General features: G+C 40.8%; 2 protein-coding genes across 2 annotated transcripts; one reads left to right on the top strand and one right to left on the bottom strand.

Moving 5' to 3' along the window:
* Positions 1-475: 475 nt before the first annotated feature.
* On the bottom strand, positions 476-4,984 carry ics (ras suppressor protein 1; the record flags this gene model as incomplete). The annotated part of the gene is given in 5 exon segments (XM_074087222.1): positions 476-608; positions 1,992-2,106; positions 3,035-3,117; positions 3,577-3,867; positions 4,784-4,984. Coding segments are annotated over 5 exon segments (773 nt in total), but the record flags the coding sequence as incomplete, so codon positions are not given.
* Positions 4,985-5,851: 867 nt separating this feature from the next.
* On the top strand, positions 5,852-18,382 carry Sply (Sphingosine-1-phosphate lyase). The gene is made up of 11 exons (XM_074087215.1): positions 5,852-6,135; positions 6,398-6,535; positions 7,232-7,447; positions 9,195-9,403; positions 10,924-11,157; positions 13,547-13,756; positions 14,090-14,210; positions 14,763-14,880; positions 15,336-15,482; positions 16,102-16,222; positions 17,849-18,382. The coding sequence occupies exons 2-11, from the start codon at positions 6,400-6,402 to the stop codon at positions 17,960-17,962; spliced, it is 1,626 nt and encodes a 541-aa protein (XP_073943316.1). The 5' UTR covers positions 5,852-6,135; positions 6,398-6,399; the 3' UTR covers positions 17,963-18,382.
* The last annotated feature ends 358 nt before the right edge of the window (positions 18,383-18,740 follow it).

Below are 18,740 nucleotides of genomic sequence, written 5' to 3' on the forward strand. Positions count from 1 at the left end.
TACTACGAAACTCGAAACTCGAAGTTTGTGTCGTGCGGTCCCTCTGACACTTAAACTATTTAATACGAGAGGAAAGGGACGGTACGATACGAACTTCGAGTTACGAGTTTCGTAGTAGCCCTGCTGCTTCGCGCGGGTCGGGTGTAGTTTTTGGGAAATGGAGCTGAAAAATGTGTGTGAAGCGCTCTTGATTAGAGAGCTTTGTAGCGTACCGTGCCCAAAGGGTAAAAATGGGACCCTATTGCCAATACTCCACTGTCCGTCTGTCTGTCACCAGGCTGGATCTCATGATATATCAATAAATATTAAAATAAATATTTAAGTGGGGCTCCCTACAACAAACGTGTTTTTTTGCCGTTTTTTGCTCGATGTTAATAACCGCAACAGGTAGACGCTTGAAATATTCACAGAATATTTAGTTTTATATTCAATATTCAATTTTTTTAGATAGATTTTTTTTCTTTTGGTTACTCACACTCTGTAGGTTTCAGACTTGAGGTAGTCGAGCACGTGGGAGGGGCCGAGTTTGAGCTGGTCCTCGATGGGGGGCACCCAGAAGTTGCCCTCCAGACGGAGCACAGACTTGTTGCTCGCCAGGTCCATGCTGCCTGCACACACATACAGAACTAGGGTTTACCTGCGGCTTCGCATGCGTAAACTATTACATCTGGTAGTTACAATGAAAATACCGGATTTTACAAAATTCCCCTGGGAAATCCCAAAATTTATATCGTAATCTTCATTGATGGTTGTGTTAAGAACAATTGTATCAAATTTCATGACTCTAAGCCCAGCGGTTGAAATTTCAAAATGTTATCCGTATCCCGAGGGAATATCGGAATAAAAAGTAGCCTATGTGTTATTCCAAACGTCCAGCTATCTACATGCCAAATTTCATCCAAATGCGCCCAGCCGTTTTAGAGTCAAGGAGCAACAAACATACACACACACACAAACTTTCGCATTTATAATAAGTAGGCCTTAAAGCGATCCCATTAATATAAATACTAGCCTGTTGCCCGCGACTCCGTCCGCGTAGAATTCGTTTTTCGCTATCCCGCTGGAACTATGCAATTTTCCGGGATAAACTATCCTATGTCCTTCCCCGGGACGTACACTTTCTGTATACCGAATTTCATCTAAATCAGTCCAACGGTTTAAATGTGGCGAGGTACCAAACAAACAAACAGACTTACAAACTTTCACATCCCGCTAATACCACTAATATTATAAATGGGAAAGTTTGTAAGCCTGTTTGTTTGTTACTTCATCATTCATCATGTCTAAACTGCTGAACTGATTTAGATGAAATTCGGTATACAGATAGTTTCGAGTCCCGGGGAAGGACATAGGATAGTTTTATCCGCGAAAATTGCAAAGTTCCCGCGGGAACTGTGCAATTTGTCGGCATAAAAACTATCCTATGACTTTCCCGGGGATTTCAACTTTCTGTATACCGAATTTCATCTAAATCAGTCCAACGGTTTAAATGTGGCGAGGTACCAAACAAACAAACAGACTTACAAACTTTCTTCCATTAGTACCACTAATATTATAAATGGGAAAGTTTGTAAGCCTGTTTGTTTGTTACTTTATCAGTCATCATCTCTAAACCGCTGAACTGATTTAGATGAAATTCGGTATACAGATAGTTTGAGTCCCGGGGAAGGACATAGGATAGTTTTTATCCCGGGAAATTGCATAGTTCCCACGGGAGTCGCGTTCAACAGGCTTAAGGAAATGTTTTTTCATGACACTGCTCGAAAATATGGCCATTGATAACCTAAATCCAGTAAACAAAACTGCTTATAATACTACTTATATAAACTGACTCGCAAACACGACAGCAATATTTTTATTTCCTCGTAGTAGTCGTGAAAAACACAATGTTTAGTCTCGGCCAAAAGTGCAGTTCATCTATTGCTTACTTTCCAGCCTCTAAAAATGCATTATTTCTCTCTCTCTCTCTCTCCTTCTTTCTCCATTATTACCTATTTCGGGCGGCAGCACGACGAGGCGGTTCCCCTGAAGATGCAACTCGCGCAGGCGCGGCAGCGACCCCAGCTCGCGCGGCACTTCAATTAGGTCATTTTCGCGTAATGACAGCTGCAAACATACAGCCAAGTGGTTATTTGTCCTAGACATCCTATGGCCACGAAACAGAAAAAAAACCGACTGCCCTAAAAAAAAAAACAAAATGGCCTTAAAAACAACTGAAAAGAATATCAAAAGGAAATCTAGACTCAAACTTTGTTTGCCTCCATCTCAATAAAAAACAGCGTATTGACTTTTATAGACTTACTAGCGTTTACCCGCGGCTTCGCACGCGTAAATCATTAAATACAGCAGTTGAATTGAAATTCCGGGATTTTATGTAATTCTCGTGGGAACTCCCTAAAATTACATCGTGGTTTTCATTGACTTTAAATTAAAACACCCATGCCAAATTAAAAAGTAGCCTATGTGTTATTCCACATGTCCAGCTATCTACATACCAAATTTCTAAGCCCAGCGGTTGTGATTTAGGCCCACTTGCAGTAAACACATAAATCTCGAGTTAGTTAAACTCAGTTTAGTAGTGTCAAATTGTATGGAACTGTCAAGCTTAAGCCTGGATTAACTACTAAATCTAGATTTTTTTTTTCCTGCAAGACGACCTTAGAGATTTTATCCCTATCCCGTGGGAATACACTCACTCACTCACTCACAAACTTTAGTAGGGTCTCGTAGGAATGAGTAGGTATCTCAGTATCTCTAACCAACACGACCTGTCATTTTATCGCTTTTCGTATCTAAAAGGGCGCCAAAAGCATGACTCGCCCGGGGCGGCTAGATGGCTAAGGCTGGCCCTGAATTAGTGTAATAGTTTAGAACTCTGTTAAGTAACTGAAAGTTCAACACACCATTTAAAATCATAGCCGGCTCAAAAACTCAGTAAAGACTCGCAAGAATAGAGTGAATAATAACTATTAAATTAACTAACTAAATAACTACCAATTTTAATGTAAGACCTTATAGTGCAGAACATACTCACAATCTGCAAGTTCTTCAAGTTTCCAATCTCAGCTGGGAGCAGCTCAAAATCATTGTCTCCGAGGTACAATGCTCTCAGGCTTTCTGAAACAAAGAAAGAAGACATTCACAAAGACACACAACACAAATAAATACAACAAAATTAAACAATAACAGCAAACACGAATGAAACAAAAAAAATACTAAGATGAAAATACCTACTTACATGATTTTGAAACATTGAAATTGAAATGTAACAAAATTAAGAGATAAAAAATGACTACAATTTTTTGAGTTTTCTTATTGTGGGAAAGTTCCGGATAATTTATCATAATATACTTGTAAAAAGTGAGTTCTAACTATTTAAATACTAAACTATACGCTCGGCATTTGATCTGGCAGTTGAAAGTCCCTGACTTTCTAGGGTAATGTCCTTAAACAGAGCGTAATATGAAATAATGAAAAAGGAATGCTGGGGCTGGGTATAGAACCTGGGTCCTAATCATCATGTGAGAACGAGGTTTCTGGTCAGTTTTACAAACTAATAAAAAAGTTCATACAAACCCATCATAAAGAAATTCCCAGGCAGTGTCTTCTCATTCAAATTATTATAAGTCAAGTCCAAGATTTCCAGCACCGGGAAGGCGCCAAAGCCCCTTGGCAGGGTATACAGCCTGTTGAGGGACACATTAAGGATACGGAGCTTGGGCAGTGAGGACAGGCTGACGGGGAGCTCTTCCACGTGATTGTTGGCAAGATTCAGGATCTCCAAGTTCATCAGGTTGGCCAGGGCAGCTGGGACCGTTGATATTTTGTTGTGGCTCAGCGATAGACGGGTGATGTTTGCAAGAGTGACTGGAATATAATGTGTATGCTTAGAAAAAACAACACTTGTTTTTTTATCAATAAAAACAGTGTATTTATTGATTTCCATTAACTTTGCGGATAGGTTGGATCCTTGATAGAAACTTGTACTTGGTAATTAACCAATGAGTTTCTTTAATTTCAATATTATACTATGTATTTGCTAAGATAAATTGGATTTTTTATTTCAAATGAATGGCTGAAAAATAGCCATGGTACTCATGGATCCATCAATTTTAAGCGTTTTGATAGTACTTAGAGGCGACTGAGGATATGGGTTAAGGTATACATAGTGTAGGCAACAGGCTAGCAACCCGTCACTATTGTACCGTTTTAGTCAAACTTAAAACCTAAAATTGCTGAAAGTGGCTCCGAAGCGATAACGTTTTGTGTGCTCAGCCTAACCCATTTGGGAATACAGGAATAGAGTAAAATAATGTAATTAATTATTTGAGTGTGAAACTGGAGAGCCTCAACTTTACATAGAAAATGTTTATATTTTTAAAGGTGGTTTTGAACCCTTTACTTATATGCTTATCTTGAAGTTATTACCTATGTTTAAATTATGGAAATGAAATTGGCCTATCAACCTATTTAGGCTTCATGATGTCATACAGACAGTCTTATTGGGTAGGAATGTAAACTCAACAAAAAATTAATCTGGCTATTATTAGCAATTTTCACCAGATGTCTGATGTGTGTTATTATAAACTTATTTAGTCTATGAAACTTTGTAAATAAACCATTCAAAGTAATAATTCATTCATGCTGAAATTATTAAGGTTAGAGTAGGCGGACTATTCTGATCCGATCCGACACACCCAAACGTCAAACATACAACAACACAACGAAATGAAACTAAAAGTGCCCTAACTGGTTCCATAAAAGGAAATTTAACTGTACTTACATAGGGCAGGTATCTCCTCTAAGTTGGAAATCCCTTTATCCACCAAATCTATTTCGGGATTGTTAATTTCCCTAGCTTCTTCAATTACTTTCTTAGCTTTCGACATTTTGGTCGTGTTTGGAATACAGGAAACTGGAGGGTGGTGACTCATTGTAGTATTTTCCTCCTACAACTTTACAGGTTCGAGTTGAAACTATTTAACTCATTTTAGATGCAATACTTTGATGCTAAATTAAATCAAACTAAGCTTTAACACAAGGCTATACGGCTTACTTTGCAACCATATTTTATTAAAATATTGCTGTCATGCTGTCAAAACGTGCAAAAAGTATTACATTACAAATATTTTCAACGCTAAGTCTGTGAGTTAAGTGCGGATTCGGCGTGTAAATGGTCACTGTCAATACTGTCATGCTCGATGGAAGAAGTGTCAAAAACGTCAACGAGCTGTCAAATTATTGATTGATTTCTGAACGAAACGAATGCTCTTTTCGGCATAATTTTAATTTTGTTTATTGTCGAGTAGATTCAAGCCATATTCAAGCTGTCTGACTTTCATTACTTTATTTTTGATCAGCTCTTAATTTTACAGCTTGTGGATTACGAAACAAGCGAAAAACGAACAAACACAAACACGGGTGACACTCTTTCCCGGCCCGGATAACACCTTTATGGAAATACCGGCCCTGTTTTTTGTCTACACGCACAAAGAAACTTCTGTCAGTTTCTATGGGCGTGTAGGTAGTGTACACAAAAAAAAGGGCCGGTATTTCCATGTCGGTGTAATCCGCCATTAGCCGGGCCGGGAAAGAGTGTCACCCGTCACCCCACAAACCCATTACGACGTTGTTGACTGACAGATAAAACAGCTGTTTTAGTGCAGTCAAGTTTAAATTCGCTAAAATTCATCAGCTGAAATTTAAAACTAAGGTAAAAATAAAGCTTATTTTTTGGTGATAAAGTTTAATGTACTTAAACAAATAATTTTGAATAATATGGTAATTAGTCGAACTGTAGTCATAGGAACAAAAATTTTCATTATATAGTCGGAACTTATCGTTCGTTTCAATCAAAGAGTAATTAAGAGTAGGTATTAGTACCTATCATGTACCTATAGAGAAATTCAATCCGTGGTTTCAATTTGTTATTGACCTTTGTTTCATCAAGTTACATACTTTCTTTAGTCGTTACATACTTACGTGTTATTCTGGATAAACAAACACTGTTGCTAATCAGTACTTCAATTAATCCGTGTTAATATCATGATTAGAAGATAGACGAATATTAATTGTCAAGTGAATTGATTGAGGCGGGTTGGAATAATTAGCGTGATTAGATTCTGTTATCTACAGGTAGTAATTGTATTTTCCTTAGTGATATCAATTTACATACTTGTTATAAGTTCACCCATTTGGGATGTAGAAAAACGATACCTACTTTAGCAGAACAAAGTCCAAGTTGCAACTCTTTATTTAACATCATTACTTCTAATTACACTCCATCTGATTATAAATGCAACACCATTCTTAATAATTATTTCTCATAACAGTTTTAATTTGGTAACTTGTGTAATCGGTGTAAAATTTTGACACTTTTTAAAAATTATTCTGGTAGAGATGAGCGAGAGACCGCAGCCGTTGAAGGCCGTAAATCGGTTGTTTGAGGGCAAGGAGCCATGGCAGATTGTAACCATGACAGCTTCGTCTGTGCTTGCTTTGGTGTGGGCACACAGCCTCTACAATGGGAAAGAAGGTATGTATTTATTTTTACCCGAATGTAAGCAGTGGTATTTTTTTCGCGCATATCTTGTATGTAATCAAAGTCAAAGTCAAAATATCTTTATTCAATTTAGGCTAAGTATAACAAGCACTTATAAATGTCAAAAAAAGCTACCACCGGTTCTGAAAAACCTCTGTTGAGAAGAATCCGGCAAGAAACTCAAGGAGGTATATTTTTTTTAAACAGATTTACAATATTATTAAATGATATCTATACTTGTGATAAGTATTTAACACAACTTTATTTTTAACACAGTAGGTTCGCTATTTGAAGGGATTGTTAATGCGGATCGGAATTATTTCCAAATATACCTGTCCATGAGTTTCTTTATTACCGCATATCTCTCAAACCGCTGGACGGATTTATTTACTTTTTGTTTGCCACTCCAGTATGTCATAAATTAAAGTTGAAGAAGAATCTGAATAATCTGAGGCCCACCTAAAAATTTACTGGCCAGACTTGGCATAGATATAGAAATATAGATTCTATACCTACAAAAGTGTAATGTGACTTACTGACTACCACTCGGCCTAAGTCACTTTAGCTAGACTTTAAATTTGACAGTAATATTACGAGTACTTAGAAGTGCAGTTAAAAGGAATTTAAACATAGGATAGTTTTAGCTAATTCATCACTTGTCTAGCTAAGTAAAACTGAATATCGTTCTAGCTGTGACCACAAGACTTCGTAAAGAATTCTTTAGATGGCTCCGACAAGTGCCATTTGTAAGAAGAAAGATTGAAAAAAAGATGGCTGAAATCAACCGAGACTTTAAGGCTGATGTGACAAAGAGGCTGGCGGGCGTTACAATCCGAAGGACTCTGCCAGAAAAGGGCCTGTCTGCAGAAGAGGTGGCTGAAGAAATCAGAAACCATCTATCATTAGGTAATATAATTTTTTATACCATTTCAAAGTCTAATTGTGTCATGCTAACCGATGATTTTAGCTTTAAGAAAATGTTACTCAGCCATTTTTGTATTAAAATAACTGATGCACGCACATTATTTTCATACTTGACAACACAGATCCTTTCATTTACTTATTCAATCATTTGTGTATACTTACTAACATTGCACCACTTGAGGGCCACTCTTTATTCGGGTCAACGCATCATTATCTTAATTACGCTTTCCTTTGGAAAGTCACGGTTGTGTTGAGATCTTAATAAGTATAAAACTTGTGAAACGTGTTTGTAGTCAAACTAATCTTATCTGGGCTATAAAACTAGAAAAATCCTTTTATTAGTACCTTTATGCTTTGTGCCAGCACTTTATTGCGGCATATTGGGGCCGAATTTATACTATTCAATATTAAGTTGTATTTATTCTTTCTTTCTAATGTATTTTTCTGTGTATCGAAAACGTGTAAATAAAACAATACATGGTGTCTATGAGCATGAATCAGTAAATTATCTAAATTAAAATTATTCGAAAATGTTACAAAATAAAAGTAGCTCAGTTACACGAGTAGAATCGAATCTTGCGTTTAAAGCCCCATAATCGGATTCACCCTGTATTTCTCTTTCTTTCTTAATGCCTTGGTATTCTTAATTTCTGATGAAGTTTCTGTCAATACTTGAATTTTAAATACAAGCTTAGTTTACTTAAGTATTCTAAAATATAACCTACTTCCAGATTGACTTTAAGGGGCTGTTGCACCATCCATTGATTAGTTTTACCTGACGGTTAAATGTGATGCCGTCTCTATTTGTTTCGTTCGAATAGACGGAGACTGCATCCCATTTAACCGTCAGTTAACACTAATCAATGGATGGTGAAACAGCCCCTAAATCTATTAAGTATCTGACCTCTGGATGTTGACTAAGTTTTACCTAAGTAAATAATACTATGAGTCTACAGCATTAACTAATCTATTAAATTAAATACTTGTTCTCCATGCCCATTTTATAAACCTGCTGTCTATGTGGTTATTCTGTGGAAGAGCTGTTGCCCTTTACCTGGCTGCGTTTAGGATTCTAACTTAGAATCAGTCACAATGCTCAGGGACTCAAAATCAACAGTTGCGGAAAAATAGTTATTTTCTTCTATTAATAGAAACTTGAAATTTTACCATTGCAGGCCTATTTACAGGCTGAAATACTTGGTGATTTTGACATACATAAAAAGAAAGAAAAAAATAAACATTTATATTCATGGTGGTTATAATTTAAGTCTGGTAGTACAATCTTCTGTAGTCTGGTAGTCTTACGAATAAAACATTGATTTCTAGGAGTTTTTATGTATTTCAGTGCATGTTTGAGAAAAGCACTATATAAGCCTCGGCGTGAAAGAACTTGCCAGTCTCATTTACCTATCCCTATACATATTCTGCCGGCCTCTGCAGTAATGTATTATTGACGACTGGATGGCCAAGTGGTTACAGAACCTGACTATGAAGCTTGAGGTCCTGGGTTCGATTCCTTTTCGGGGCAGATATTCTATTATGAATAATACAAATGTTTGTTCTCGGGTCTTCATCATCATATGTAGCCGAAAAGTATGTATTTAGGCTATATAAGTATGTTTATCCGATCGCCTAGTATCCATATTACGTATGTATTTATGCTTATGTTATCCGTCGCCTAGGTACAATTGGTGTCAGGTGTCCATGATATTTATTTATTTGTTTGCAGGTACGTATGACTGGAAGAGCGGCAGCCTCTCCGGGGCCGTGTACCACGTGAGCGAGGAGATCGCGGCCGTCGCGTGCGCCGCGTACTCGCAGACTGCTTACACCAACCCGCTGCACGCCGACGTGTTCCCCGGGGTCAACAAGATGGAGGCTGAGGTGGTGCGGATGGCGGCCAACTTGTTCCACGGGGACGAGGACTGCTGCGGCACCGTGAGTCTCCAACGGTTTTTAAGATTTCTCCTCTGCAGTCCAGCCGTCCATCCGCTCGTCTGTCCGTTCGTCCGACCGTCGGACGGACTGTCTGTTTGTTCTCCCGTCTATTCATCGATCTGTTTGTCCATCGTTCAGTTTCTCCGCCCGTCCTTCCATCCATTCATCAGTCCATCTGTCAGTCTGTCTATCCGTTAGCCCATCCGTCCGTCTGTCCGGCTGTTTGCCTGTCTGTCTGCGTCAGGCGGTCGGTCGTACCCAGCATACACCAACCCGCTGCACGCGGACGTGTTCCTCGGAGTCAACAAGATGGAGGCTGAGGTGGCAAGGAGGACGGTCAACTTGTTCCATGGGGATGAGGATTGCTGCAGCACTGTGAGTCTCGAACGCTGTTTTAGACCGTCCATCTGTCCAGCCGTCTATACGTCTGTATGTTAATCCGACCGTCTATCTGTCTGTCCATCCATCCACCCATCTTTATGTCTTTCGGTCCGCCCGTCTTTTCGCCCGTCATATGTCCGTCCCTCCGTCTTTCAGACAGTATGTACATTCAGTCTCATTCTGCTAGTGTTATTGCAGCTATTATCATGCTAATTGCCCCGTGAAGGTTGTACAAGGCACTGAGTAAACAATGCTTAATTATCTACCGTTTCGTCTTTGTTTTAGTACGCGCAAACATTTAATTGCATGTAACTCTAAATTTTTCGTAGGTCGCTTGAAATAAAGAAAAACTCAGGGAATTTCACTAGGCTAATACTACCTCTTTTGGACATAAATAAAAGTACCTGGGCGACCGAGCTTTGCTCGGGCTAGAACTCGTTAATAAGCGTTTTCCCAGAGATAAGACCAAACTAGATCGATTTGTCATCCCCGAAAACCCCCACATACCAAATTTCATCGAAACCGTTGAAATAATCTATATAAAAAAAAATGAACCGTAAAATATGTGGCTAAGCGTAAAACTGGGGAACAATTCTTTTTTTGTTGCGTTCGTTATGTCAGGAGAAGGTTTTTATGGAAGAAAATACAGAAAAAAACCAACGGGGGCGAAGCCGCGGGCAACGGCTAGTTTTATAAATATACAAGAATTGCTCGTTAAAAGGTATTAATTAATTAGATAAGATTTTCAGACTCTTCTGATTGGTTGAGCTATATGAGCTACCGTCATACCAAATTTCAAGTTTTTAGGACAATTCTTGAAGTTTTTCTATTATGGCAATATGTATGAAAACACCTTTTTTAATGACAAAATCGGTGTAGCCGTTTTTGAGATATTGAACTTTGAAGTGACAAAGTCGGGGGTTTTCCAACACTTTGTTGGTTAGGTTATTAGAGGTTCTTTATTTACTAAAATTGTATACAAAGAAGAAAGGCTGTCAGAGCAACGCGTTGATGGGAAAATTCAAATATTTTGGCGGGCCAGTTTGTGGCCCGCGGGTTGCTGGGTTCCTTTTTTGCTGACTCACGCACGAAACCCTAAAAAGGTTCAGTACGGCTGATTTAAACCAATATTTTTCCAGGTGACAACAGGCGGCACGGAGTCCATCATGATGGCGTGCAAAGCTTTCCGCGACCTCGCATACAGCAAGGGTATATCCAACCCGCAGATGGTGCTGCCTTCCACCGCCCACTCGGCGTTCGACAAGGCCGCGCAGTACCTGGGACTGGCCGTCGTGGTCGTCAAGGTCAACCAGGAGACCATGACTGTTGACGTTGACGATGTGAGGAGAGCTATTGGACGCAGGACTTGCTTGGTGAGAATACGTCGGAGTTTTTTAAATAATGGCAAACGAGTGATGGTTATTACAGTACAGTCGAGCAAGCTGACTCATGTACAGTAAACGTCATAAATGAGCAATCAATTAACGTACGGAAGAATAAAAACAAGTGGAAGTGCTATGTGCAGCGTGCGTGCCACAAGTAAACTCCAATTCAATAGAATCTGAGAATCCCGTAGACACTTCCAGCCTACTAATATAAACACCGGGCTGCCTAAGGCTTTGTGATGTGACTATTATTCTTTTTTGATTCCTTTTAGATGTATTAATCAAATGTGCCCACGATCGGGTGTCTTAAATATGTAGAAAATTGACATTCTATTGAATTGTACTTTAAGCGGATACCTCCATATGCCAGTCGTGTTCAACATTGCCTAGAGTATGATCACGTTTAGTAGTGTCGGGACATACCTTGTTTTACAGTAATTATGCCGTATTGCTCAATTCTGGAATGTAAAAATGATAGCAGGAAAAAAACTTACTAATGAAACGTAAGGTAGAGGTAGACGGGCAGTTGTTACATATGTCGACGAGTATCCTATTTAGGCCAATTAGTCTCTTTCACGGCTCGCACCTCTGAGTTTTCCAAATTCATGTGCGGAATTACATTTGAAATTTACCACGAGCTTTGCGGTGAAGGAAACATCGTGAGGAAACCTGCACAAACCTGCGGAGCAATTCAATGGTGCGTGTGAAGCCAATCCGCACTGGGCCCGCGTGGGAACTATAGCCAAGCCCTCTTGTTCTGAGAGGAGGCCTGTAGCTGGGACGTATATAGGCTGAGACGATGATGATGATGAGTCTCTTTCAGCCACAGACAGGATAAGGAAGTCGAAAGACGGATCCAAAACGCCTGGAAGAGCTATTGGTCCATGAAAGAACACATGAAGGGCGATCTTCCGCTAGCCCTAAAGCGGAGGCTCGTCGATATATGTATACTGCCTGTCCTAACTTACGGTGCTCAACATAGTCACTTATTGAGTTATCTGTAAAGACTAAATTAAAGGTTGCCAGGGAGCAATGGAGCGCAGTATGTGGGAGTGAAACGGGTTGACTGGATCCGGAACACTATACTGCGCTCCAAAACACGCATTGCTGATGTGGGTGCCAAGACTGCCAGGCTGAAATAGGACTGGGTAGGCCACGTCAGCCGTATGGAAACCAATAGGTGTGCTAAAATAGCCACAGACTGGATACCACAAACGGACTTCGGCAGCGTGGCAGGCCAGGCGTCGATGGCGGATGATCTGGACGCCTTTCTTCGCAGCTGGTCAGAGATCGCCTAAGACCGGGTCGAGTGGAGGACATGGGGGGAGGCCTTTACCCAGCAGTGGGACACCTCTACAGGCTTCTAAATATAATGGAGGATTACCTACGTCATCGAGTAAGCGTACCGCCCGCTTACTTGTGGCACGCACGCTGCACCTACATAGCACTTCCACTTGTTTTTATTCTTCCGTGAATTAACGTCATGTTTTAAAAGCCATACGAAGTTGTGTAACGACTGAAAGCGACAAGGTACAGAAATTATCACTTATTTATGACGTTGACTGTACCAGGGTAGAACCTTTGTGCTACTAATATCGTGTTGACATATCGTACATCTGCCAAAGAAATCATAGCGAAATTGGTTATGAAAGGGTTCCTGGTGCGTGATTTAGTTTCCTCGATTGTAAAAATGTAAATAATCCCTTCCCATCGTAAAAATTCAGAACACACGAATACCTACTTTGTTGTGTACAATATTGCCGACGTATCTATTAATTGGTGACCTGTCGTTTTGCCGAGTTTAACTACACAGATAGCTATTGGCAGACCTTTCTTTTGGCCGAGTTTCTTTTGGTATAATTTCGTTACGCGCATCATTTGATTCGCCGAGTAGTCAGTATCATTAGAAAGAATAACGATATGCAGAATTACGTTTAGTTGACTGTTTATTTCCTTTACATTTTTATACATTTAGGGGCTGTTTCACCATCCATTGATTAGTGTTAACTGACGGTTAAATGTGATGCTGTCTCTATTTGTTTTGTTCGAATAGACGAAGACCGTATCACATTTAACTGTCAGTTAACACTAATCAATGGATGGTGAAACAGGCCCTTAATATGACTTTGTCTACAAAATATAACTGATTTTAATTTCTATACTGTTTATCAAAGTGTAGTTAGGTGCGACGACGAGCGTTAGCAAAGAGGAATGTTAGGTAGAGTTGCGATCACCAACTCACGAGCCGAGCGAGCGTAGCGAGCGTGTCTCGTGTGGCCGACGAGTGCTAGATTTTTTTTTAAGATATTCTGCCAATGTGAAGCCGAGACGGGGCGATAACCCTTTATCGTGCTTTTGATTACACATTTGTTTCCAGATCGTAGGCTCAGCCCCGAACTTCCCTTACGGCACCATGGACGACATAAACGCGTTATCCGACCTTGCGCTAGAGTGTGACGTGCCGTTGCACGTGGACGCGTGTCTCGGCGGGTTCGTGGCGGCCTTCATGCCGGACGCGGGTCACCCGGTGCCGGTGTTCGACTTCCGGCTGCCGGGCGTCGCTAGCATGTCGGCTGATACGCACAAGGTGGGTACAGTGGCGTAGCGTGGTTATCAGTCGCCCGGGGCGGAAGAAAATTTTTCACATGTCTCATTCAGAAATAGTAGATTGTTCAACAAGGGAGGAAAAGAACCAATATCACACGAGAGAACTTCGAGTGTGTTTTTTTTTTATTATTTTTTGATTTTATTTTAATTTTTCCGAAGTTTCAAATATTGTAAATGGACTCTCTGTAAGAGACTATTAAACCCCCTTGATCCTTGATTGATGGTGTACTTACTTTTTATTATTGTACGGACTCTCGGGAGCAGGACCAACAGTTGTTGTTATCTTGTTCTAATTGTTACTGTCTCGTTCCAGTATGGGTTCGCTCCGAAGGGTACTTCAGTGGTGTTGTACCGCAAGCCTGAATACCGGCACTGCCAGTACACCGTCACCACCGAGTGGCCCGGCGGCGTGTACGGCTCGCCTACCGTCAACGGTGCGTATTGCGTGGTGCACTGTAGACACTTTTGTGTCTGTGTGTACAAATGCGTAGTGCATATTCAAACTGGCTTGACATTGCGTTAAAATGAGAGTCGTAGAAGTCTTGTCGTGGGGTGGAGTGGAGTAGAGTCGAGTCGAGTGGAGTGGAGTCGAGTCGAGTGGAGTGGAGTCGAGTAGAGTCGAGTGGAGTCGAGTGGAGTGGAGTGGAGTGGAGTGGAGTGGAGTCGAGTCGAGTGGAGTGGAGTCGAGTCGAGTGGAGTGGAGTCGAGTCGAGTCGAGTGGAGTGGAGTCGAGTCGAGTGGAGTGGAGTCGAGTTGAGTGGAGTGGAGTCGAGTGGAGTGGAGTTGAGTCGAGCGAAGCGGAGCGGAGTGGAAAAGAACGGAAGGGAATAGAAGGAAATGGAATGGAATGCCACTACACTCCAATGCCAATGAAATGGAATAGCAGAATAGAGGAAAAATGATTTATTTCCTTGAATTTAGTAGGTAGGTACTGATATAGGCGGGAGATGGGGGATACCGTGTGAACTGTCTGTCTGTCTGTGCAGGCAGCCGGGCCGGCGGGCTGATCGCGGCGTGCTGGGCCACGATGGTGTTCGTCGGCCGCTCTCGCTACGTCACCATGGCCGATGAGATATTGACCGTCACTAAATACATCGAGGCAGAGTAAGTACACTATACTGTATTTTGTATATGTACAGGTCGGATTTTTTATGCCGTTTGAAGGGAAAGTATTTTCAATACTGAAGATAGGAAATTGTTTAGGAAATGTTACTTTATTTTTGTAAAGAAACAAAACTGTATGAAAAGTTTTTCTTATAAAAATGTTCAGTTTAAAGTAGCCGTTAGCAGCAATTCCGTCAGTATCCCGCGGGAACTATGCAATTTTCCGGGATAAAAACTATCCTTTGCCCTTTCCTGGGACCGGTATACCGAATTTCATCTAAATCGGTCCAGCGGTTTAGACGTTGAAGTTACAAACAAACAGACTTACGTTTAGTGAACTGCCTTTAGTTTTTTTACGCTGTTTGTTGTGTTTTGTTTGTTTGTTTACGGCAGTCAAAAAGAACACGTTTTACATTTATGGTCAAGATGTTAATTGAAGCTGTTACCGTTCCCAGGCTCCGCAAGATACCGGGCATCTTCATCTTCGGCAAGCCGGCGACGACGGTGGTGGCGTGGGGCTCGCGACAGTTCGACATCTTCAAGATGGCCGAGCTGCTGCATAAGAAGGGGTGGAGTCTGAACGCGCTGCAGTTCCCCTCGGGGTGAGTGGCTCAATAGATTGTTCAACAGGAGCTTAAAACGGGTCATTTTACCCGAGACGTCCATCTAGCCACCCGTGCCGGTATGGCGAGGGTGGATATACACGTCGAGGGCAAAATGGGTTTAATGCTTTGTGTTTTACATTCAGCTTTTCACTTAGACTGCGAGGAAATTAAATAGCAACCTTTTATTTGTCATTTTTATCTAAAAAAAATATGTACTTAAATATCAGTTACTAGTTGTTAGTTAGAAGACATAATAAATAATTTCGTGAAAGTGGTCAGAAGACTGGCAACGAAAAGAATTTTGACCCAAGTACGGATTATTTTGGCATTAGTGTTGTGTTTATTTAAACTCTTTATTCTACAAAAAATACTTAGTTTGTTATGCAAGGGTGGAAAGTTACTGTTTCGCGCGAATACATTGTATTGAAACCGGTGCAAGCGCAGGAACCTTAGATTGAACCACGAGCGAAGCGAGTGGTTCAAAATAATAACCTTGAGCGCAGTCGAGGCTTCGCGAGTCGCACTTTCTGGCTTTATTTTGTCCCACTGTTGATAAGATTAAGAACAATACCAGTTTGTTTTTGCTGTCGTAATGCACTTTATTCCTTTGACCCAGGATCCACATTTGCGTGACGCACGCGCACACGCAGGCGGGCGTCGCGGAGCGTTTCGTGGCCGACGTGCGAGAGGTCGCCGACACCTGCCTCCGCACTAACTCGGGGCCCGTACAGGGGAAGGTGAGGGGGTTGTTTTATTTTTATCAGCAAGCGCAGCGTAGGACGTCCACCAGCAAGATGGACGTATGACCGACCACCCCCCTATGCCACGAAAGTTACAAGTGGTGGTAGTGCCACCACATTTGAGGTCACGCACACGAGAACATGCCATTATCTTTTTATGCAATCAGTTCTTCATGTCGCAGTGTCTGTAATCATTCACTTCAACTCTCGTGGCTATACAGTTCTACATTGTAAAGTTTCTCATAAAAATACTTACGACCATTCTGATTTTTTTCAAATTTTTCCACCCATCGGTTTAGATTTTAGAGGGGAGGGGGGGACGCTCGATTTTAATGAAAATTTGCACTTTAAAGTTGAATATTTCGCAAAAAAATCACTGAATCGTTTGCATGTCACAAAACAATAATGCCAATAGACGTGTCTGTCAACTTAAAAGTTCGACTTTAGCGACATATTCATTTGATAGGAATTAGTTAAAAAATTGATAGACCACTTATTTGGCTGATGGTACCATTTTGTCGGCATAGTTTACGTATATATATATATATATATATATATCGTGCAAAATTACAGCTTTCTTGATAGTCCCTGAGCAAAGCCGCGGACGGACGGACAGACACAGACAGACAGACAGGCAGACAGTCAGACATGGCGAAATAACAAGGGTTCCGTTTTTGCCATTTTGGCTCCGGAACCCTAAAAAAGTGACAATTACGTGGAATTGTACCAGTTGTAACTTTTATGTTATTGGGACCTGGTTAAAGCCAGGAGTTCACGGTGGATGCAAGCCGCTGCCAACCGAAGCAACTGGAGGTCTGTGGGGGAGGCCTATGTCCAACGGCGGATGGCCTACGGCTCAGATGATGATGATAGGCGACCTGTTCTTTACCGACCTCAAAAAAGGAGATTATCAATTCAGTTGTTTTTTCATCTGATTGTCCGAAGGCGGTTTAGGTTTATTGTAGCGTTTTTGTATCCAAGTTTGTAATTTTTGAAATAATCAAGTCCGCCATGCAAGAGTTTGTATGTGCGTGCATGCGTGTATTTATTTCTCATTAAAGCTAGCAAAAAGGCTGCATGAATTGGTTTGGATGAATTTTGGTATGTAGACGATTTTGTTTTTGGGGTAAATTAGTAAAATTCCGGAATTTTAATTCAATTACCATACTCTAATTATTAACCCCCTTATTCATAAACGACAATCAAACCTATTTTAGTTAAAATGCCGCTAAAATTCGTTTGTCCTTATCTGTCACTTCGACATTTGTATTTGTTAGAAAGGGACAAAGCATTTGTTAGTTAACATAGGCTTGTTAAGTTTTATGAATAAGGGGGTAAGTGTGTAAAGCCGTGGATAAGGTCTAGTATTTACACATATATTTACATACTAGCTTTAGTCCGCGGCTTCGCCCGCGTGGAATTCGGTTATCGCGCGCTGTTCCCTCGGGAACTGTGCATTTTTCCGGGATTAAAAGTAGCCTATGTCGCTCTCTGGCCCATAAACTATCTCTATGCCAAAAATCACGTCGATCCGTAGCTCCGTTTCGACGTGAAAGACGGACAAACATACAAACACACACACTTTTGCATTTATACTATTAAGTATGGATTTATTTCTTGCAGATGGCAATCTACGGCGTGGCCCAAGAGATCTCCGACAGAAGCCTAGTGTCCGACATCACCAAGTATTTCATAGACTCCATGTACTACCTGCCGAAGCCGGAAGACAAAGTATAATTGTATGCCCTTCGCATTAATCGTACACAGTTCCAAATAGGCGTACATCCGCTGTACTGGGCGACACTCTTTCCCGGCCCGGATAATACCGGGATGGAAATACCGATCCTGCTTTTCGTGTACACGCCCATAGAAGCTCCTGTCAGTTTCTATGGGCGAGTACACAAAAAACAGGGCCGGTATTTCCATGTCGGTGTTATCCGGGCTGGGAAAGAGTGTCACCCGCTGTACTAATGTCTGACACTTGCTGCCGCAAGCCAAAGATAAAAGAATGCAAAGCAAAATACAGTGGACGACTGAGTTTTGATCGAAGTTATTTTTTATGCTAGATCGCTCTCGGAAACGTGTACAGTCAAGTGCAAAAATATGTATATATTCGAAACACTCAAAAATATGGTACCTACTACGGCCTTATTATTTCGGAATTTTGAATTGATATTTTCGAATAGCGGCTAAACGTTTCGGTTTCTATTTCTATTTCACAAGCGATATTTTGAAGAGGGAAGGCACGCTAAAACCGCGCGGCTAACCGCATAGTGCGTACGTAGCATAAGAGTCTGTGGTACTTATTTCTGAAACTTTAAATAAGTTCATATTTTTATACTTGAGTGTACATAGAATTTTTTATCATTATTAGAGCCGTTACTGAGATTCGGAGATATAAATAAATAAATGACTTGTGACACCATGGGCAGCGAGTGTTTTGTAGTAGTGTCAAATGAAAGTATAGTTAACTTGTGTCATATTAATTTATAATGACGAAAATGAATTAAAATTT

The sequence above is a fragment of the Choristoneura fumiferana genome, chromosome 4 (genome assembly GCF_025370935.1).
Source record: "Choristoneura fumiferana chromosome 4, NRCan_CFum_1, whole genome shotgun sequence".
NCBI classification, from domain to species: Eukaryota; Metazoa; Arthropoda; class Insecta; order Lepidoptera; family Tortricidae; genus Choristoneura; species Choristoneura fumiferana.